Below are 20,947 nucleotides of genomic sequence, written 5' to 3' on the forward strand. Positions count from 1 at the left end.
TGAATCGAGTCACTCAAGAGGTGACTTTCTTCGCCCTAGCTCTGGCATCCTTCATCTTGTCCGATGATGCATCAACTTCGTCGTTGAAGCGATCGAGCATCTCGCTTTGCTCCTCAACCTCTCTGCCTATCGTCTCTCCAATCTCTCGCTGACGAGCGATTATTTTCCTGAGCTGCTCGACCTCCTGATCCTGGTCTTTATGGATCTGCTGCTGTTGTTGGAGAAGCTGACTATTATCCAAATCAGCCGTGGAGCTGGTTTCCTTCGCAGGATCCTTTTGCTTCTTACTGAAAGCGTAATGAGGAGAGTCATCCTTCTTGGCCGCCACATCTCTTTTAAAAATCAACCTCTCAGTTTCATTCAGGAGTTCCCTGAGTGAGGAAGTCCTCTGGCTGAACTGAGACGAGTCAATGGCGCCACTCAGATTGAGCAGCGAGAGAGCCGAGGCCAATTTCTGAATATTGGGTTGAATGTACTTGTTGACATGCTCTCTGGCTGCCGATCTCGAGGCTATATCGCCTCCTCTGGGGAGCTCAGCGAGTGCAGATTTAACCTGACGTAGGTACTTGAGCCACTGGCTGTTATCGATCTCCTCGGGCAATTCATCAATTAGGAATTTGGAGTCACTGATGCCTTCTTCCTCAAACATGGCAGGGGTGAACTTGAAGTTTGAAGGCAACTGGAGAAAACTGTGGACAGCTGGTCTGTTCTGGAGGTCTCTGTCACGAACGACACTATTCAAGAACTCAGACAAGCTGAATCTTCTTTCGTTGACAAGCTTAGCCTTGCTTGTGAAAAAGGACCCTTTTGGAGGAAGTTGGTATGGAAACTCTCCCAGGGATATCCCCAAGTCCTCACACAACAGTTTGAGCAAATTGCCAAAGTCAGAGTATCTTTTCGAGACTGTGAGAGCCCTCAATGGCAATGTGATGTTGACATCATAGTAAGTAACACCATCACTTTCAGAAGTGGACCCGATGGTTATTAGTGACATTGGTGATTATACGATAAGACGTCAATGCAATGCGATAGCCAGCGCGTGATAGACCTCCACCTTTCTTTGCACCCAGTGCACGTGACGCCTGGTCCTTGCTAGATTGCTAGTCCCCTAAACAGACATATATTAGTGCTTTTCTGATAATTCGATTGAGCGATGCCGGACTCTGTTGCTGCCTCTCAGGAGGAACAGCCACAATCGCCTAAACGTCAGGCTTCCCCAGATAGACCTTCCGAAGAGGAGCGTGGGTCTTCTAGTGCTGACCTTGAAAGAGAGCCATTGATCTCCAGCAGACGCTATGTGGACCCCGATGACCCAATTGTGCTGCCCTTGAACTTGCGCCGGATTGCTGTTTTGAGACTGGTTCTTTTTGCAGTGCTTGCAGTGAATGGACTCGTACTATTCTTGGTGGTTGTTTCGGACTTCATCTCGATACCCTTCTTCAATCGCCGGGGCAAGTCACCGCTTGACTTTGACTTGGCCTTGTTGAACATATTGACCGGTGCCGTGACGCTCTGGTGTTTTGCCGTACCTGCGTACTATGAAAGGTTGCTAGGCTACGTTAGTTGTGGCTTAGTGTTTGTTGACTTGATAGTGTTGCTCAGCGTTCCATACCTCCGTGGCCAGCTGGGTGCTTTTGGAAACCTCCTCTGGCTCTGGACACTTCTCAATATCGCCTTGAACTGCTTTGCTGACTGGTCAGTAGAGCGTGGAAAGGCACAGCAGGAGATCAGGTACACCGGAAGGGTCGAGAAGAGAAGATCGGTCTCGGAACTCTTGATTATGCTCATCAAGATCTCGGTCAAGTTGTTTTTGTTGTGGGTGATTTGGTGTATCTCGCTCTCCGTCTGGCTTGAGGGATTCGACTCTCACGAGAAGCCATGGGGCAAGATGATCCCCGTTAACGAGGGCCAATTCAAGGTCCACTTGGCCTGCTACGGTGATGTTCACGCTCCGATGGCCGAAAAGGACGGGGAGAAGGACGATCCATCCAAGGCTAAGCAGCCTGTTTTGCTTATCGAAGGCGGCCAGCAGACCTCCTCAGAGGTGTTTCAGGAGTGGGTTCAGGAGCTTTACCAAATGAACAAAATCGAGAGATTCTGTGTTTGGGATAGACCCGGCTATGCCTTCTCTGATAGCGCCCCTCTGCCAGTTTCGATCTCCATTATCGTCGAGTACCTCATGGAGGCACTCCGGTCCGAGAAGATCGAGGGACCTTTCCTGGCTGTGGGCTTTGATGAAGGCGGACTTTACTCCAGGGTGTTTGCTCTGAGAAACAGGGGCCAGATTCATTCGCTTTTCCTCGTCGATAGTTGGCACGAGGACTTACTCAAACACTTCCCATTCAGCGGAAGCAACAAGAAGAACGAGAGCAGGAAGGTGTTCAAGGATATTCTAGAGCTCATGGACTCCTGGCAGGGCTTCAAAGTCTGGCTCCGTGGTATTGTGTCGCCTTTGGGAATAGTGAGAAACCTTCACTGGTTCTTCCACCCACAGAGGTACTCGTCCAAGAGCAGAGTGTTCGGCAGAGACATGGTCTACAGCCCCAAGTACCTTCGTGCAAGACTTCAGGAACAAGTCACTGCCTCGATCTTATCGTTCAACGAGGTGCAGAACGCAAATGTCCAGCTGGTTCCTTTGGCAGTGATCCTGTCGGACTTTATGATCAAGAACTCGCTCAACTGGGGCAAGTGGCAGCGAGACATGGTGAAGATAAGTGATCGCCTGTTGGAGTGGGTAGTCGCCGAAAACAGTGGACACAAGATCTGGGAAAGTCCGAAGGGTCGTGACCAGTTGCAGCAGTTGCTCTTGCGTCTAGTCAGCGAGAAATCCAACTACTAGGAGAGATCGTGAGATGTACTACAAAAAGCCTGTTTTCCTTGGATCACAAGAAACTCGTGCTAAAGGAAACATTAAGGTTTCGAAGGATCTTGTGAGCATATCTGAGCTGATATACAAAGGCCCAGACGCGACGAGGCACGGTCACGAAATTGTTTCAGGGGACATTCGTTGATGATGCCTCGGAGGTCGGATCTGACACAATAACTCATGCTTCACGAGCTACATCAAGCAGCACGGCTGTTTACCCGTCTATACGTATAGCCAGCATGTTGGCTGACCTCCGTGCCCTATGCCACGATGAAAGTATCAAATAAACCGAACTTTAGAAGTTACTTGTAAAATTTCGTTAAAATTTAGCCTTCCATCAGTCTTCAGATGCTTTGCTCGTTTTTCTCACATTATATTTTCCGTTGGGCAGTGGGTGCAAAATGTGATGTGGGGAGCCCTGGGTGCTCGCCTAGAAAGGCAGGTGGCTTGCGCTGGGGAAGAGACGGGCGCATACGAAGCCCGATGCGAGGAGCCGATAAACGGGAACTCCGTGTAAGACCCAAGACTTACATGCTACGCTTAAACAAACTCGATATTCTTCTTCTCCTAATTCTGACGATCACAACGATATTAATATCGTCCCGAAACAGCCATCAGCCGCCCAGATCGCACTGTCTCACGACGGTCAGGTGCGGTGCCTACGCATTCTTGGCTGCTACCAAAGAAAGATAAAGACAGGGAGGAGGGATTTCGGCAAAAATTCAAAATTCAAAAAACATCATTTGTAGTCACAAGCGGCAGCAGATCCGGGCCTGATCTCATTATGCTCGGAATCTGTGGAATTCGGTGTTTTGCCTGACTTGGGAATGGCCTGTCTATTTGCTGTGTCACATTTTTTCTGTGTATTTTTTTGGCCCTCCCTTTAATTACCTCACTCGGCTGCTTACCACAACCACTTGTTCTTTTCCAGCTGCTCTGCGGTTCTTGCTATTTCCCAAATATAATGACTGATTCCGTCGCTGTGGCAAGCCTGACCCCAGTAAGGACACTTTCAAAGTCCAGCGACAGGTCGCCGCTTTCATCCGATAACCTGGCTCCGGGGCTGCCTAGCAACCCTCCCGTGACGTCTTCCCCAGAGATCCACGAAGCCTCTCGAGATGCTAACAGCCCTCCTCCTTTTGGCCTACGCTCCAACAGCGGACCTCTGGTGCCCTACCCTCATGATACCCAGAATAACCTGACCAGCCTGGAGGACAGAACGGCCACAGGAACTGGTTTAAATGGCGGCAACTCTGCTGAACCAAACTCTACAGCTCCCGTCCCGGTCTCCGCATCGTCAACAGGCCCAGCACAGATCCAGCGCTCCGGCTCTGGTTCCCTCGCAGCCACTAATCAGACGGTTGAGCCGCAGGCATCACAACAACAAGGCGCACAATCACTAGGTTCGTCCGGAGCTTCATCAGGAGCCTCCTCAGGGGATTTCTCCGGTTCAGGCTCCGCTGTTCCGGCAGCTCCGCCCGCCTCAGCTGCCAGTAGAACTCCCCTACAAGACCTCAACAATCTGGGTTGGCCAGACGTCCCTCCTTCGGCTTGTCCTTCCTCAGCTCCCTTTCCAACACCATCAGAGGCTCTCACTCCAACCTGACTTCCCTGGACACTCACGCCGGCCACCTGCATTCCCATAACCAAACAGACTCGCATCCCCACTCGCATACGCATTCGCATCCACCTCCACAAACCCACTACTTCATGTCTAACAGTCCCACCATCGCCAACCTCAACGGGTTTACCGATGCCTCTGCTGACTTGAACAATTCCGCTGGATCCTCTAACTCGCTGAGCGAAAACCAGGCCCAGCATCCCTTCTTGGCCCGTCAAGACACTATGGTGCGCAGCCAGCCCATCATCTCCGAGGAGACTGCCGAGGCCGAGGCTATAAAGGAAGAAGATGCTACTGGAAAGGACAAGGACGGCTTTTATTCCGTTCGTTTGACCCCTATCATCGACCATCTGACCTCCAACACTGGTCTCTACTTTTCACCCATGATTCGCCGAATCAAGCCCAAGGAGCTGATCTCCATCGGCAGATACACCGAGAAGAACAAAAGTGCTGCTCATGCCCGCAGGGCTCTTCAGCACCTATCGTCTTCAAGTCTAAAGTGGTGTCTCGTACCCACGCCATGTTCCAGTGCAATGAAGACGGATCGTGGTTCCTCAAGGACTGCAAGTCATCGTCAGGTACCTTCCTTAATAACGTACGCTTATCTCAGGCATCCCAAGAGCTGACGCTCTGGCCGCTAATAGACGGTGACATTGTCCAGTTGGGTTTGGACTACAGAGGCGGAACTGAAGAAGTTTACAGATGCGTAAAGATGCGTTGTGAGTTTAACAGAAGCTGGCAGCGCAAGGTGAACCAATTTAACTTGGACATTCACAAGAAGATGAAACGTTTGGGTCTTGAATCGGACAAGGACGATGGCAACTCCGAGCTCTCTGAATGTGCTATCTGTCTTCTCAAGCTCGAGCCTTGTCAAGCGCTATTTATAAGTCCCTGTTCACATTCATGGCACTACAAGTGCATACGACCCATCATTATCAAGAGCTATCCTCAATTTTACTGTCCAAATTGCCGGTCTATGTGTGACCTCGAGACAGATATCGAAGACGAATAATTGGCTGCTCCTTAACCACTTGCATCGCACATCATGGTGACAAGAACAACTAGTCGAGGAAGATCAGTTAAATGTCGCCGGCCACTCCTTACCTTTCAATGAATACGTTTTTTTTACATTTAACTTTATTTGAACAACTAATGATATTTTGTAAGAACTGAAAAGAGCTCGCTCGCGAGCATTAGTGAGACTTGCTTGCGTGCTCAGCTGTGAATTTTTATTTTAAACCTTTTCAATAGTGCTGTTCTCAAGACGGTTAGACTCAATTATGTCTCTAACTGCGTCATCACCAAGTTTACCCATCATTTCATCAACATCGAAGATATCAGCGTTAGTCAGCTTGAACTTTCTAGCTGGAACTCCTTTTTCGAACAAATGGTCCAATTCTGCAAAAGTTCTGTTTTTGGTTTCTGGCATGTCCAAGTAACACCAAACACAAGCCAAGAAGGCAAAACCAGCCCAGAAGAAACCAGTCTTTGCTTTCCAGTTCCAAGCTGTTGGGTTCAACATGTAGGGCATGATGATGGCAATAATAATACCAGCAATATTATAACAATTTCTAGCCAAGATAACAGTCTTGGTTCTCAAGCTAGCCGATGGCATCTCCGTCACCAAACAATAAGTGATTGGACCAACTCCGGAGTCATAAACGAAAGTGAACACCAAAAGCAAAGAGCCAACACCCATGAAGTAGCATCACTTGGGAAGCAGCCGAGGATACCAGTTGTGACTAAGAGAAGGAACTGCAAAATCATACCGTTGAAGTATAAGTCGTAACGACCAAGCTTCTGGGATGTGAACCAGGCGACCAAAGTTCCGATGATACCCAAAACATACTGAATAATTGAGAACGTAAAAGACATTGACGTGGATAAACCTGCTTGCAAGTAGAAGTAAGTGGAATATCCCATGAAAGCGGAACCGGTGATATTTTGCATCAACCATGTTAAACACGAGATTCTTGTTCTTCTGATGTTCTTTTTCTTGAAGCAGTCTTTGAAAGACACACCAGCACTGATCGCCTCTTCTTCCTTAATTGTCAACTTTATTTTGTCCACCATAGCTTGCGACATGACCAGCTTGTCTGGCAAGTGTTCATTTTCAGTCAACAATCTTTCGAGCGAATGCTTTGCCTCATTGTATCTACCCTTTTTCACCAACCACCAAGGCGATTCGGGAGCGAAGTATACACCAATGGCGATGGGAACAGGCCAGACCCACTGAAGGCCGAATGGGATTTTCCAGGAGTCAGTAATATCAGAGTTGACAAGGCCTCTCAACACAGCAGAAGAGATCAACTGGCCAATGACCCAACAGACATTAACATAGGTTGTCAAGTACAAACGCAAGACAGTTGGACAAACCTCAGAAGCATAAGACAAAGTTATGGCCTGGAATGCACCCCATGGTAAACCAAGCAAAATCTCACCGATAAGCAACATTGTAATATTTTGAGCGAAGAATACGATAAAAATCAAAGCAGTCACCAAAAGCAAAGACGAGATCATAGTCTTTCTGTATCCCAATCTTTCAGAAACGAAACCAACGATAAATAAACCAAGGACTTGACCGCAGTTGACAGCCATACTGAGACCAGTCTGCCACCGAGCAGGAATCTCCCATCTGTCACTCTCTGGATAGTATTCACCAAATGATCTGACGAAACTGGGAAATGTATAAAACGAATTGATAAGGTTGAGATCGTATCCCTCCATGACAATAGCTGAAGACAAAATCACAGACCACATAGCAGCCTTTGGAAAGGTCTTGATACCTTCCTTAAGAGACATATTTTTCTCCTTGCTATCATTCTCCTTAGCGTTGTTAGAGATATCCAAAAACTTGGACATGTACTCTTGGGCATAGACGTCCATAGACTCAGTCGATTCCTTGTCATCCTTGTCGGTGATGTGAGTCGTCAACTCAGGCTTCTTAACATCTTCAACGTGGTCAGTCATATTCAGTTAGATCAAATTTTGATAAAGATCAAAACCAGCCAGCGGACTTTTTGAATTTATACATCTTTAGCTGCTGCAACTCCCATGACACGGAAGCGGATGTGGGGCAACAAGCGCCCCGCTATGTGACCTGAGACGCCAAAGCAGGGGCGGCTATAGTGAGTATGGGGTAGTCTATACGGGCAATGTTCTCTGATGCAAGAATGCCGGAGAAATTCCGAACGCGGGTCCCGCTTGAAGCCTTCACAATGTACGGAAGAATGCAAGACAAAGCCAACAGCGGGCAAAACTTCGAGGCATCCATTGTAAAGTTTGACTCATTATATTGAGTCAAGGTGTGTGTTATAAAATTGAAGGGATAGTCATGGAGGCTTGAGACTTAGATTCTCGGAAAATCTAAGGTTTGCGAGCTGTGTGCGTGCGGCAATGACAGCCTCGTAAATTCGGCGAAAACACGGGGAAGGCCCCAAGGACATAGTCTCGAAAACATTGAAAAAGCAATCTGTGAGGTTTAACCGCCCGCGTTTCAAGCACAGAGAGATCCAATTATTGCGAGTTCTTGCGTTTCCCCGATTCCTGGACTTTGGCGCGCCGTTCGGCCCCGCCTCCCCCACTATCAAGAGAAGCCAATTTGGAAATGATTGATGCCGGACTGCTGTCGCATGTTGGGTTTTTCGTAATGTTTCAAAATATTTTTACGAGATTTACGCACTCGATCACCCCACTCGCTTCCATTTGCAGCTTTTGAGAGCCGCAAATTATGCAACCCTGGGATAATATCTGTGGACATTGATCCGGAGCGGTATCGGAGAAGTCTATGAGCGATTTCGTCAGATTTCTTGCCAAGTGCACTTCTCAACACATCCCCCACGTCAGTGGAATTGGAACAAAGGGAAATTTCTTCTCAATACGGCGCTAACATCTCCCATTAATAGACTTCATGGAGGGTGCATGAAATGTGATAATGAAGGGGAGCTTTCGAATAGATCGTTGTTCGCCAAGACGGCATTTTCGTCCTGGCTTGAATTACCACTCAAGGCGTTCACCATCGCCTGAGGATATGCTGCGCCCAGTTGCTTGTAAAGCTGCGTAAATGAGGGATTTCTGTCTGTGGGCAGAAGTTCTGAGCTTCCGAGACAGGAGCCGCTTTGTTCTTCTATGTCATCTTCGTCAAACAATTCTTGAATGGCAGCTGTAGCCGGAGATTCGAGGGACAAGGGTCTTTCAACATGGGTGGAGAATGAAGAGATTTTTCCGACCACCTTGTGGTAAACATCCATTGGTAGCGTAATATGATTTTTGAATTGATTTGCAAGCATAAAGATCGAATTTAGACTATCCGCCAAAATCGATTTGCTATACGAACCTGGCACGGCAAATACAAGCGAGTTGGCTATTTCGAGTAGCTTGATGCACACTCCGGGGCCATTCGCCTCGAATGCCACAGCAGGAAGGTCCTTTGTTGACGCTAAGAAATCCCTGGCTATTTTTATGGGAAAATCCTTTGCTAGGCAGTTGGTTGATTGTTCCGACGAATATGTGAGTAGTCCGTTTTCAAATGTGATATGCCAGGCAATTGCTTGGATCCAAGAACGAGAAAGGTAAATGTTGAGCTTTTGCGAATCAGACGCCTTCGTTGTTTGGTCTAGGGGTTGGTCGAGCTGTGATTGGACTTCAAGAATACACCTGGTTTTTTGGGCATTGTCGTGATTTTGGAGATAGTCTCTGAATGCCTTGATGTTTTGGTTGCCGCCTTTCATATGAACTTCTTCAAAAATGTGCTTATGAGGAACGGAAAAGACCTTGACAAGCTCAATGAACCCGACCAATAGACTCGGATACTCCTCATTTTCAAGCAGCGGTAATGCAATCGTTGGATCAAGAATAACAGGCATTGCGTCCTCGAATGATACAAACCGTTCAGTGACAAGCAAGGTATAATAGATTTTTTGCCAACGATGTTTTTCTGCCACCGACTTGTTTTGGTAGGTGGCTTGGTTGTGAAATCCCAAGAGCTGGGACACCGATATGGCTTCCCTCAAGTGTATGATCGCCTGGTTAGTTTTGCCCTCGCGATTCGTGTAATGAGCGTAGAGGAAGAAGGATGAGAGAAGAGTCTCGACGTTTGGATTACTTGTGTAATCAAACAAGTTCCTAGCCCGTTTGGCCTCGTCGGCGTACTCTGTGTCCAGACAGCTGAAGGCATCATTGACGAGTCTATCTTTCACCGAAACAAAGGTCATTTGAGTGGCTATAGCAGCACAAACGGAGCACGCTAGACTGTAGTAAAAGACGTTTCTTTCTGTCAATCTGATCGAGTGTATGGATTCACTCATCAGATTGGAGTTCGTGATTTTCGAGATGATCTCTGCCACCGAGAGCACCGGCCAGTAGCCGTAAAACCACGTTTGATAGACCTGAAGATACGCAATCAATTTATCTAGAGATATTCTGGCCATATAGGGGTCCATTCTCTCAGTATAAGACTCGTCCATAGGAATCGGTCTCGGAGTGGTAAAGTCCAACCGAGTATCCGCCAAAGGCGTGTAGAGCAACGATTGAGGCGAATCCTCTGGAACCCTTCTTGCCTTTGGCCCGGACTTCTTTCGAATTCTGTTTTGTGTGCATTGTGTATTTTGGTTGATACAGCTCTGGCACCGTTCAGAGCCTTCGGGGAAAACACACCGGACTCTTCTTGAGGAGCACAAGTCACAGGGTCTGCCGTACTTGCCACGTTTCTTGGTTTCGCTCATGTCTGTAGTAATTCTGAACGTCTTTCCACTTTGTGCCTCTAGGCCGTTGTGGGGTATTTGATATCTGGGTCGCGCCCCAACAGTGATGAGACGGCCTACTGAAGGACATTACACCAAAGTAAAGTTAGGTACCACCACAACACATATAGATCTTTTTTGGATCGTTCGGCCCGAAAGTCCCACCACGGCTCGTATTGGGCTGCATGGTTTGCTGCTCTGATGAGCATGGAACTTCGGGCCTCCACTGCTCATAACCGGAGTGTTACTTTTTGGATACCCTGGAAGATCGTAGCGTATGTCTCGAAAAGCGTGGTCCGGTCCGGCCGGAAAAACGTAGCGTCAAAAACCATTCTTGTGACACTTCTCGACTGGAGCAAAGCCAAGGGAAGTTTATCCGAGAGTGGATGCACTGGCGCGAGGCCATTGTTCACGGCGCAGCGGCTTCCCCACGGAAAAACCAATCCAGCCAATCTTATCCACGAAACCAACCTACTACCAGACTCAAGGGGCTTTGATCTGCAACGGCAGTGACCCCGAAGGTGCGACCAGATCGCTAGAGCAAAGCGTCAAGTTACACAAACCCAGGGTGATGGCTGACTCATGACTCGTTCCATACCTCGAGGTATTACGAGCACAAAGAACATTGTTGGACTCGGCACAATGGCCATCCCCGAGCCATCCCCTAAATTCCTACATCTAGTGAGGCTGGTTGCAAAATCCAGGGTCTCCAGGACCCTTGGAGCATGTTTTGGCGAGCTGAGTCAGCGAGAGGGTGGTTTGCAAAAGACGACGCACGGCGCTAGAGTTTTTTAGTCAAGAGAATTGCTCAGGCAGAACCTTCCCGGAAGCGGCTTCCTACGACTGCACCCGCTTTGCCGGCGCCGCCACCGTATTCCTACCGCAGCAAAGCAACGATTTCTGCGCCTCCAGACCGCAGCCGCCTTTTCCGTCTATGGTTTTTGTGGATGTTTCCACAGACAAGCTCGCTTAATCGCGGCCAGGGGCATCGAAGATTCCCCAGTGTACTGGACTGCGGCGAAGCTGGCCAGCCTGCGCTGCCTCAGCCCTCTGGTGCCAAGACTTGGGGAACCCTGGAGGTATGGACGATACGACGGGATACGGCGGTCGAATAAAAAAACTACCTCCAAAACCACCATGACCCAAGTTGGTTGGCGAGTTTGGCACATTTTGAGCCGCTCTAAGGGCCCGTTTCGATGGACCATCCGGGTGACAGCCTGCACGACGACTTCACCCGCTGCGTGGATGCTGGCCAGGTGCAGGCACCCTCCCAACGGCTCCTACAATTATATCTAAACCATCTTCTCCATCTGTAAACACCTCAAACCATGTACACCACGCTCCAGGCCAACTCCTTGAAGCAGATCGTGGTGCGGTCCGCAGACGACCTCAACCAGGCCAACATCTCCACCGTCACGGGGAAGCCCAAGAGAACCCGATCCAAGACGGGCTGCTTGTGCTGTCGAATGAGAAAGAAGAAGTGTGACGAGCAGCGGCCCAGCTGTGGCCTATGTACAACAAGAGGCATCCAGTGTGTGTACCTGGACCTGGCCCAGATCAAGTCGAGGACCTCTCTCCAGGGCATCTCCGAGGATGCTCCAGTCTCATCGGGGTCGGGTGAAATACTGCCAGAGACATCAATAGCACCCATGGACGAGCCTATCGAGGCTGTTTTAGACTCAAAAGTGCCGGTTAAGCTCGAGCCTGAGCACGGACCCGCCGAGTTTGACGAGTTCTTGTTTCTTTCCCCGGGATCCAAAGGCCACCCCACTGAAACTGAGTTCCCCAATCAAGACTACAGCCTCGTGCCCCTCAACAAGCAAAAGGCCATGCAGCCAAATACCCTCGTGGAGCCTATCGATCCTTTCCGGTTGATTCTCGACGAAAGAGGCTACCAGCTTGTGTACTTCTTCCACAACGAAATAATCCATCGCATCTGCATCTCCCCCAAATCCTGCCAAAACCACTTCGCCTCGACCTTCACAGGCGTTTCGTACCGTGACGAAAGCGTGCTACGGCTTCTTGCAGCATGGGGTGCATTATTCGTCGATGGGCCCAACTCAGCAAGCCTCAAGTCAAGAATGCACGAAGCAGACCTCTCCTTGCAACGGTTCTATTCAAACAAAGTGCTCGACGATCAAGACAAATTCAACCTAATATGTTTCCACTTGAACGCAGCCGGTATCGGCGTTTGCTCAGGTGACACCAAGGAATGGGTTCACCATCACCGCAAGTGTGGTGAGCTCATCCGTGGCTTCGGCTCAACAAAGAACTTTTTGGCCAAAATGAACTATTCCAACAGTGCCAAATGGGTCATCTCCAACCTTCACTACAATGACGTTATGTCGTCCGAGTCGCTCAAACATGGCACTTTGCTTACTGCCGAAGAGTATGGCTCGCCTTTCAAAGATGAAACCGACTTCACCTATGGAATCGATCCTCTCCAGGGCTGTATGCACCTGATCTTCTTGGTGCTCTGTGAAATTCTACAAGCCTATTCCGTTTTATCGTCCGTCAGGAGAACCCTCAAAGAAGACAGTAAGAATGTCGCCCACGACCCTTCCATCGATATAAATCTCCTCAACAGCCGTCGTCTCCAACACTACAAAGAAACTGAAAAACATGGGAAACGACTCTGGGCAAAAGTCGAAGCCTGCAAGCCTCGCAAGAACCAAGAATGCTTTATCGAACCTAGTCAACTCCACAACCATCACACACTTTTCGAGGCCTTCAGAAACACATGCAAGCTTTATGTGCTTATGTATATCAGAGATCTCCCTCCTAGAACCCCGGAGGTACAAGGCGTTCTTTTGGAAACATTCAAGCTACTAGACGTACTCATTGAATGCGATCTCAGAGCCGCCGTTACGAAGATAATGCTCCTTTGCGGCCTCGCCTGTTACAAGGAAATGGACCGTATTGAGCTCAGACATAAGTTCACACGTTTGCAAACCTACTACAAAGTGTTTAATGTTCACAATGTCAGGCACATTGTGGAGCAGATCTGGATCGCCAATCCAGACGGACTTTTGACCATCGATTGGGGCGAGACATGTGAAAAGATGGGATGGACAGTGGCGGCCTTCTAATTCTGACTTCAGTCAAAAAATAGCAGTGCTGTCTGGACCCTGAGTCATAACCCCGCGTTTACCCCGATGGCATAACGGAGTGAGTCTTAGCGGGTTTCGCAGCCAATATGTATATAATTGCGCTAGCCACACACCTATATTGACGAGCATGTCATTTTCAATCAGACCAATCGAAGCGGGCGATAAAGCGCTGTGGAAAGCATTGTGGAATGCACCAGAGGATTCTTACTTGAAGTTCTACAATGCGCTAGACAGAGTTACCGATGAGGCTACAGAGACGACCTTCAACAGATTCCTTGACGAAAACGAGCCAGTATATTCCGCCGTTGCCGTGGATGATACTGGCAAAATTATCGGGTTCATCAACTATTTGACTCACCGCAACACTTGGACCGTCGAGAACGCTTTATACTTGAACGACTTGTACGTGAGCTCGGCCTCTCGGCTCAAGGGAGTTGGAAGGGCGTTGATTGAGTTTGGATACAAGGAGGCGGATCGCCTTAACTGTCCCAAGTGCTACTGGAGCACGCAGTTTGAAAATCACAGAGCACAGCTCTTGTACACGAAGGTGGGTGTGAAATCAGGATTTTTGCTCTACCGCCGGCCCTAGATAACGCTTAGGGACTCGGGCTTATCTTTTATGTAATATGCAGGATTTTCACTTAATTAATGGAACGATGCTTGGCTAACTTTCACCTACTTCTCTTCATGACTCGAGAAACCAAGCCCAACGAGGACCCCTCCAAAGTCCGTATCTTCGTCGTCCGTCACGGGCGTACAGAATATAACTCCAAAAAGGTCATCCAGGGACACCTTGATATAGACATAGACGAAACCGGAAAGGAACAGGCAGCCAAAGTAGCCCACTACCTAGAAGATTATAAATTCGATTACTGCGTGACCTCAGACTTGTGTCGGTGTATCAGCACCATCAAGGATATCTTGCAGAACAACCCACATTTGACAAAAGATCTTGTTAGAGTCACGCCAAATATGAGAGAGCGTATGATGGGACCAGTTCAAGGCATGAACATTGTCGATGCCAAGGAGAAATACGGAACTCAGTTCAAACAAATGGGAGAAAAGGAACATGAACTAAGGTGTCGTGTTCAAGAAGAATGGGATCTTTTGGTGAAGAAAGCAGAAGCTGAAGACTACACTAACGTTTTGGTCTGTACACACGGTGGTGTAATTACCTCGTTCTCTAACCACTTATACAACGCCAAGGGTTACAGTTTGGGAGAGGGCCTTAAGGAAGAAAACTTGAAAGTTCCTTTCAACACATCAATTACAGTGGTAGATGTGGACAAGTCTACAAAGGAGGGTATCATCCAGAAATTTGGGGTCACTGAGCATTTGGGCGGTCATTTCGAAGTGAAGAACCAAGATTTGCGTTGATGTATATATAGTAGAATAGAAGCAATTGGCCCAGTAGAGGCAAAAAGGTAAATTAAAAATCTTTATTGTAATGTGTCGTTATCTAAGCGGGTATATATATGTAATGCTCGCAATAAACGAATGATGAATTACTATGACGGCTGTAATAATGAATAAACCTAAAATTTCACACGCGATAAACCAGCGCATGCCAACCCAAATAACTTAAAACGTAAAGACATGTCTAATGGAAGTGAAAGCTTAAGCAAGCATATCTGGGTCCATGGTGTTTTGTCTCGAGAAGGAAGCGTACCTCTTGAATGGGTCGTTTCTCTCCAACTCGTATTCTGGATTCTTGACCTTAGGGCTCCACTTTCTCTTGTAGACTCTCTTACCCCACTTCCATGCCTCAGCGGCGACGAAGAAGAAAAGAACACACGCGACTGACAAACCCCATTCCCAACCGATTGGGTCATGGAGGAAGACCTTGTCATTGATGACTGGAATGTAAACGACAGGGAACACAGTCACGAAACCACCGATGACGGACCAGAACAAGAACTGGTTGTCCCAGAGGTCGATGGCAGTCTGCTTCCACCAAGGGTTGTCAGTGTCTTGTCTCATGTATAACAAGGAGTTGGTTGGGTGAATACACTCCCAAGCGAGGACAAGGGCACACCAGGTCATGGTAGCGAAAGAGGCAGATCTGCCTCTGAAGACCAAGCCACAGTTCTCACCACCACTGTTGTTACAGTTACGACCCAACTCACCATCACCGTCACCGAAGACAACGACGACGAACGAAAGCATACACGAGATAGCCATGAAAAGACCGAGGGCAAGCATGTCAATGATAATTTCCTTGGTGAAAATGTGACGGTTTGGAGGTTGGTCCAAGATATCGTCTGCAGCCTTCTCCTGACCCAAACCCATGGCTGGGAAACAAGAAGTAACAACCAAAATCCACAAGACCTCAACAGGAGACAATGGGAACACAGAAAGGCCATCCACATCCTGGAAAGCCAAACCAACCATCAAGTAAATAGCCTGGGCAACGTTCTCGGCCAAAAGCTGCAAGATAAACTTTTGAATGTTAGCAGCCATTCTACGACCTTCCTCGATAGCGTGCAAGATCGAAGCGAAGTTGTCGTCAGTCAACACAATATCAGAAGCGTCCTTGGCAACATCGGAACCGTTTTGACCCATAGCAATACCAACATCAGCCTTCTTCAAAGATGGAGAGTCGTTGACACCATCACCAGTCATAGCACAGAACTTCTCACGACGGTGCAAAGCGTTAATCATTCTCACCTTAGTCTGAGGAGCACAACGGGCGATAACCAAAGGCAAGACAGGCAATTCATCGATTTGGTCATCAGTCAATTCATCGAACTCACTAGCAGTCATACACATGGCCTTGACCACCTCTTCAGAGTAATGGTACAAGTTGTGGGGCAAGATTCCGACTTCCTGAGCAATGGCCTTAGCAGTAGATGGGTGATCACCGGTGACCATGTGAACGTTAATACCAGCCTTGTGACACAACTTAACAGATGGAGCAGTCTCCAATCTTGGAGGGTCGTAAATACCAACCAAACCGTGGAAAACCAAGTTGTCCTCAATAGCGTCTCTGTCTTCAAGCTTGTCTTTAGAAGAGTCAAAGTCTCTGGAGGCAAAAGCCAAGACACGCAAACCCTGGGAGGACAAAGCGTCCATGTTAGCTTCAATCAGAGCGATGTCCTCTTCAGTCAAGTCAATAAGCTTGTCAGTGTCAGTCTTCTCTTCAGTGTTGCCAGTCCACTTGGTACACTTACGAATGACTCTTTCGACGGCACCCTTAGTGAAAATCTTGGTCTCGTTGCCCATTTGCCAGATAGAAGACATTCTCTTGATGGAAGAGTCGAATGGGTATTCCTCGATGTGCTTGAACTCCTTGGAGTATTCCTCTCTGCCGAAACCAACTCTGCAACAGAAGACCTGGATAGCAATTTCAGTAGCGTCACCGTGAGCCTTCCAGACCAACTCACCAGAGCCTTCGTCCTTAGATTGGTGGACGGAAGCAATGTTGGCCAAAGTAGCGACATTCAACCACTTCTTGAAGTTTTCAGCAAAAGAGTCAGGCTTAGATCTGTCCATAGGCAAAAAGTCAATTTCCTCGTCAGTCTCCTTGATGTACTTTGGAGAGTACTGAGTGAAAGCCAAGTCACCCTCAGTAGGGTTGAAAGCTTCGTTAGAGTTCTCCATAGAGAAGGTTCCCACAGATGGAACCCACACTCTCTTGGCAACCATTCTACCCTGGGTCAAAGTACCGGTCTTGTCGGAACAGATATCGTTGATACCACCCAAGGCCTCCAAAGAGTCAAGTTTTCTAACAATAACGTTCTTGGAAACCATGATCTGGGCACCGACGGCCATAGTAATAGTCAAGACAACAATCAAAGCGGAAGGAATCATGGAAAGGGCAACACAAATAGCGTAAATGGCGACTTCTCTGTTGACATTCATCTCCTGAGTGGCCATAACGACGATGGCAAAGATAACAGCGACCCAGAACAAGAAAATAGCCAACCAGGACAACTTTCTCTGCAAGGGAGTACCAACGGTGACACCCAAAAAGTTACCAACAATGTCCCAAATAGTACCAAAAGCAGCCTTAGAGTACTCCTTGGCACCTGGCGACTTGTCACCGGACTTGTCAACCTTTCTAACAATACCGGAGTCACCCTTCAAAGACTGGGCGATTTGACCAATTTCAGTGTCCAAACCAGTGGCGACGGCAATACCGACACCTCTGCCCTTGGCAACAATAGAAGAGGAGAAAACCATGTTAAGTCTGTCACCAACTGGGACATACTGCTTAGGGTCGGCGTAAACCTCATCTTGGTTCTTAGCAACAGGCAAGGACTCACCAGTCAAAAGAGCCTCATCGGTTTCCAAGTTCATGGTTTCAACCAATCTCAAATCAGCGGGAACAGTGTCACCGACCTTGACATGGACAATGTCACCGGGGACAACTTCTTCGGCAGGAATATCAAATTCATCACCGGAACGGGTAACTCTAGCAGATGGAGAAGACAAGGATCTCAAAGAACCCATTGTCTTTTCGGCCTTGACCTCTTGGACAAAACCAATGGAAATGTTAATGAAAACGACGGCACCAATGACACCACCGGAAATCCAGTCACGAATGGCCAAGGCGATGATCATAGAAATGATCAAAACCATGATCATGGCGTTGAAGACCTGGTGGGCAAGACATTTGGTGTAGGATACTTTGTCGCCTTCGCCCAAATTGTTGAGGCCAAACTTCTTCAAAAGGTCGGCATGCTGGGCGGTGGTTAACCCCTCGTCAATGCTGGTGCCAAACTGGGACGCAACCTTGGCGTAGGGGAGTCTATAAGGTAGAAGGGAGGTATCGGAGACAGCGGTGGAACCCGAGTCATCAGTATCGTTTCTCAGTTGCTCCTTATGAGTGTTATTCTTCTCATTGTAGTCCACGGATGAGGAGGACATGATGAGAAGTGATGCAAATGTTTGTCTTAAGGGTAGGTTAGACAGGGGAAAGGAAAGGAAAGATGAAACTACAAAACATTAACCCTCTATCCGGGGCAGGACTGGGGCACTATATATACTGGGCAAGCGGCACCTTAGAAAAGAAATATGTGGGTCTGGTGCAGCAATGGTGCTTAAGAAAAATGCTGCAGCCAAGATACAGCCAAGAATCAGCGAACTATGCCCACAGATTGTGGGCCTGCACTGCAGAGAAACGTGGGGCGGAGAGCCGACATGACGGGGTGGTGCATCCATCGAGGCGAAAGGAACCGAATTTTTTTAGTCCATAAGACATGGTGATATTCCCGTGAGAGATTGCACAAGATGGTGATAATTCCAGTGAACGGCTGGCGGTTGCTGCAGCGCATCTGAGATCAAATTGCAGGCGTGCACGGCGTTGTAGTGCAGGTCATTCTTATACAGATAAAGCAGAGTTTTGCGCGGCGAGTACCGTATTTTATTTTTTTTTTTTTTTTCAAGACCCCGGGTCCAGGTCTAGGTGCAGTAGTTGGTACCACATAAGCCTTTCTTGGACGGACCGGAAAAACGACGAGATTCTTGTGGTGTGGCCCTGAGTGTGTGTGTAATAGTGGGTGCCCCCGCACTGTGTGCAGTTCTACTGTAATTGCACAGCAACACCCAAGGCGTCCGCGGTGGTGCCAATATCTGGGAGTCTACGCCAGGCCTGCATGGCACACTCTTGGCACCAGCTTCTCGGATTTCTTAGCCAGGGCCCCTCGGCCTGCCCCTCCCTCGAGGTACCGGAACAACTTGGCTTTCGGGGTTCTCCAGCGACTCTGTTGATGTGATTTTGCAAAATTGTAAGCTGATGCGGTCACCCCATCACGGCCCCACGGACGCCCAACTTCGACAATGAGATTGCCCTGTACCACAATGGCTGGTCACGGGTAGGTTGAGACAGCTGTGCTGCACAGATGATCTAGGCGCTGGCCACTATGCCTGTTCTTATCGCAGCGACGAATAGGGCTGGTTGCATTTTTCGCTTATCGCGTTAACACGCCCTCGGATGAAGTCACCGTCCGTCAAGCTTGGCGACTACTACTCATGACTCAACAAAAGGACTGGTATGGACGACTGCACCAACTGGACGGTGGTTTGATGATGTGAATATGGTTGGCTGGCTTAGGTGCGAAACTGAAGCCAAGCGTCTCCGGCGATCCACCTACATAATTTACTGCTGAGGCGTTAGGGAGAGCTATGTTATGCGATTGGGCTGTAAATATGTGTAGCTGAAGAGGCGACTACGTGCTGGGTGGACTAAGTTGTGGGAGTAATGTGGGGCTTTCGATGACATGACCGCAAGGAAGCACAACGGTAATTAGGTACGAGGTGAGGTGACAACGCCGAAGATCCAGGCTTAAGGTGAAAAATAGCATCTTTGTTTGTTGTACTAAGAAAAGCAGAAAACGTTGGGTTCGTCGATGAGGTGGAATTGGGCCAAGGAGGGCAAGCACGGAAAAACAGTACGAGCATTTGCAGCCAGATAGCGCCTTCCGGGGTGACGAGCCACAGATCTGGGGCGCATCACAAATGCAAAGCATGTGAAGGCAAAAGGCAAAAGGCAAAGAGCAACGGCCCACACGGCGGGAATCAGCGTTTTGCATTTTTAAGGACATAATCATCGTTTTGCACTGCCACACATGAGGATTCCGCTGGTAGTCCGCATTCGCCCCCAGAGTCCCAAAACGGCTCCATGTCTTGTGCGGGTTCACAGTACCCCTCGCAGTCCGCCCAGCCAAGCCCAGAAATCACCCTCTTCTAGAATTAGATGATTGTGAAAATTACAGATGGGTATCATTTGCAAGACGGCAAAAAATCCAGGGATGGTCAATTGAACCCGACTATCTAGCCCCACGCACGAAAAGTGGGCTTCAAAAATGCATGACGGTAGGATCGGAGCAAGGAAGCCCTAGAAGCGAGTCGCTTCTGCGCGCAGAAAACGTGGGCTAATTCTACGGCACCCAACAGCCGGTAATTTCTTGTGTATCCGTGTGGCCATAATCAAAAGGCATCGTGTGCCGGCCCCACCGCGGCAGCAGATACGTCAACGGCCACGGAAGGCCACAACGAGGTTGGGACTTTACGAAAATGAATACCGAGAAATCGGTCCAGTTCTGAAGAAGGGGGTTCTGGCGGGCGGGTTCAGCGGGATCGGCGAGTTCGGCGAGTTCGGAACGGAGAATGCCGCCTGGGCCCCTCGTACGGTGGCTTATCTTTGAGGGGTTCCCTGATCTGGGTTGGGTCGGCTTGGTGGTGATGGTGTAGGCAGGGTCGATGGGGCCGGGCCGAAGCCGATGATGTCTCGGAATTGGTCCCTGTCGGAGATGAACACTATTTTGGTATTTTATGAAAAAGTAGCAAGGCTGGTCTTGTGCGACTGCAATCCCCGTGACGTTCTTCCACAAATCGACCAAATTGGGGACATTGTCCACTATTGTCTTTTTGGATTTCTCTTGGTTTTGTAAGTGGCTCGCTATAACTGGGGCGCACCGGAAACCTTACAGTCAGCCCACGCATCCCCACATCAACAGGGGTCGAATAAACGTAAAAAAGAAAAATCTATGAAAAATCTCTTCTCCTTGAGATATGAAATCGGTTTTTAAAATTTCTCGTAGACCAGATCTCGGGCTCGTTCCACTTCCTACTTCCTCTTGACGATGCAGTGCGCTCTTTTTCATTT

General features: G+C 48.6%; 9 protein-coding genes across 9 annotated transcripts; 5 read left to right on the plus strand and 4 right to left on the minus strand. All coding sequences in view use genetic code 12, as the record gives it.

Annotated features, from left to right (window-relative positions):
• Positions 1-13: 13 nt before the first annotated feature.
• Positions 14-994, minus strand: CXQ87_003086 (uncharacterized protein; the record flags this gene model as incomplete). The annotated part of the gene is made up of 1 exon (XM_025481570.1): positions 14-994. The coding sequence occupies one exon, from the start codon at positions 992-994 to the stop codon at positions 14-16; it is 981 nt and encodes a 326-aa protein (XP_025336188.1).
• A 159-nt stretch (positions 995-1,153) lies between these two features.
• CXQ87_003087 (uncharacterized protein) lies at positions 1,154-2,839 on the plus strand (the record flags this gene model as incomplete). The annotated part of the gene is made up of 1 exon (XM_025481571.1): positions 1,154-2,839. One exon carries the CDS (start codon positions 1,154-1,156, stop codon positions 2,837-2,839), a length of 1,686 nt encoding a protein of 561 aa, XP_025336189.1.
• Positions 2,840-3,830: 991 nt separating this feature from the next.
• Positions 3,831-5,499, plus strand: CXQ87_003088 (ubiquitin-conjugating protein; the record flags this gene model as incomplete). The annotated part of the gene is made up of 3 exons (XM_025481572.1): positions 3,831-4,328; positions 4,364-4,934; positions 4,964-5,499. 3 exons carry the CDS (start codon positions 3,831-3,833, stop codon positions 5,497-5,499), a joined length of 1,605 nt encoding a protein of 534 aa, XP_025336190.1.
• A 222-nt stretch (positions 5,500-5,721) lies between these two features.
• MAL31 (maltose permease) lies at positions 5,722-7,457 on the minus strand (the record flags this gene model as incomplete). Its single annotated transcript, XM_025481573.1, has 2 exons — positions 5,722-6,134; positions 6,161-7,457. The coding sequence occupies 2 exons, from the start codon at positions 7,455-7,457 to the stop codon at positions 5,722-5,724; spliced, it is 1,710 nt and encodes a 569-aa protein (XP_025336191.1).
• Positions 7,458-8,395: 938 nt separating this feature from the next.
• On the minus strand, positions 8,396-10,210 carry SUC1 (transcription factor; the record flags this gene model as incomplete). The annotated part of the gene is made up of 1 exon (XM_025481574.1): positions 8,396-10,210. One exon carries the CDS (start codon positions 10,208-10,210, stop codon positions 8,396-8,398), a length of 1,815 nt encoding a protein of 604 aa, XP_025336192.1.
• A 1,346-nt stretch (positions 10,211-11,556) lies between these two features.
• On the plus strand, positions 11,557-13,317 carry CXQ87_003091 (Zn(II)2Cys6 transcription factor; the record flags this gene model as incomplete). The annotated part of the gene is made up of 1 exon (XM_025481575.1): positions 11,557-13,317. The coding sequence occupies one exon, from the start codon at positions 11,557-11,559 to the stop codon at positions 13,315-13,317; it is 1,761 nt and encodes a 586-aa protein (XP_025336193.1).
• Positions 13,318-13,465: 148 nt separating this feature from the next.
• Positions 13,466-13,927, plus strand: HPA2 (D-amino-acid N-acetyltransferase; the record flags this gene model as incomplete). Its single annotated transcript, XM_025481576.1, has 1 exon — positions 13,466-13,927. One exon carries the CDS (start codon positions 13,466-13,468, stop codon positions 13,925-13,927), a length of 462 nt encoding a protein of 153 aa, XP_025336194.1.
• Positions 13,928-14,025: 98 nt separating this feature from the next.
• Positions 14,026-14,715, plus strand: CXQ87_003093 (phosphoglycerate mutase; the record flags this gene model as incomplete). Its single annotated transcript, XM_025481577.1, has 1 exon — positions 14,026-14,715. One exon carries the CDS (start codon positions 14,026-14,028, stop codon positions 14,713-14,715), a length of 690 nt encoding a protein of 229 aa, XP_025336195.1.
• A 240-nt stretch (positions 14,716-14,955) lies between these two features.
• Positions 14,956-18,207, minus strand: CXQ87_003094 (potassium/sodium efflux P-type ATPase, fungal-type; the record flags this gene model as incomplete). Its single annotated transcript, XM_025481578.1, has 1 exon — positions 14,956-18,207. One exon carries the CDS (start codon positions 18,205-18,207, stop codon positions 14,956-14,958), a length of 3,252 nt encoding a protein of 1,083 aa, XP_025336196.1.
• Positions 18,208-20,947: the final 2,740 nt, after the last annotated feature.

This window comes from Candidozyma duobushaemuli (assembly GCF_002926085.2).
Source record: "Candidozyma duobushaemuli strain B09383 chromosome Unknown C_B09383, whole genome shotgun sequence".
Lineage (NCBI taxonomy): Eukaryota > Fungi > Ascomycota > Pichiomycetes > Serinales > Metschnikowiaceae > Candidozyma > Candidozyma duobushaemuli.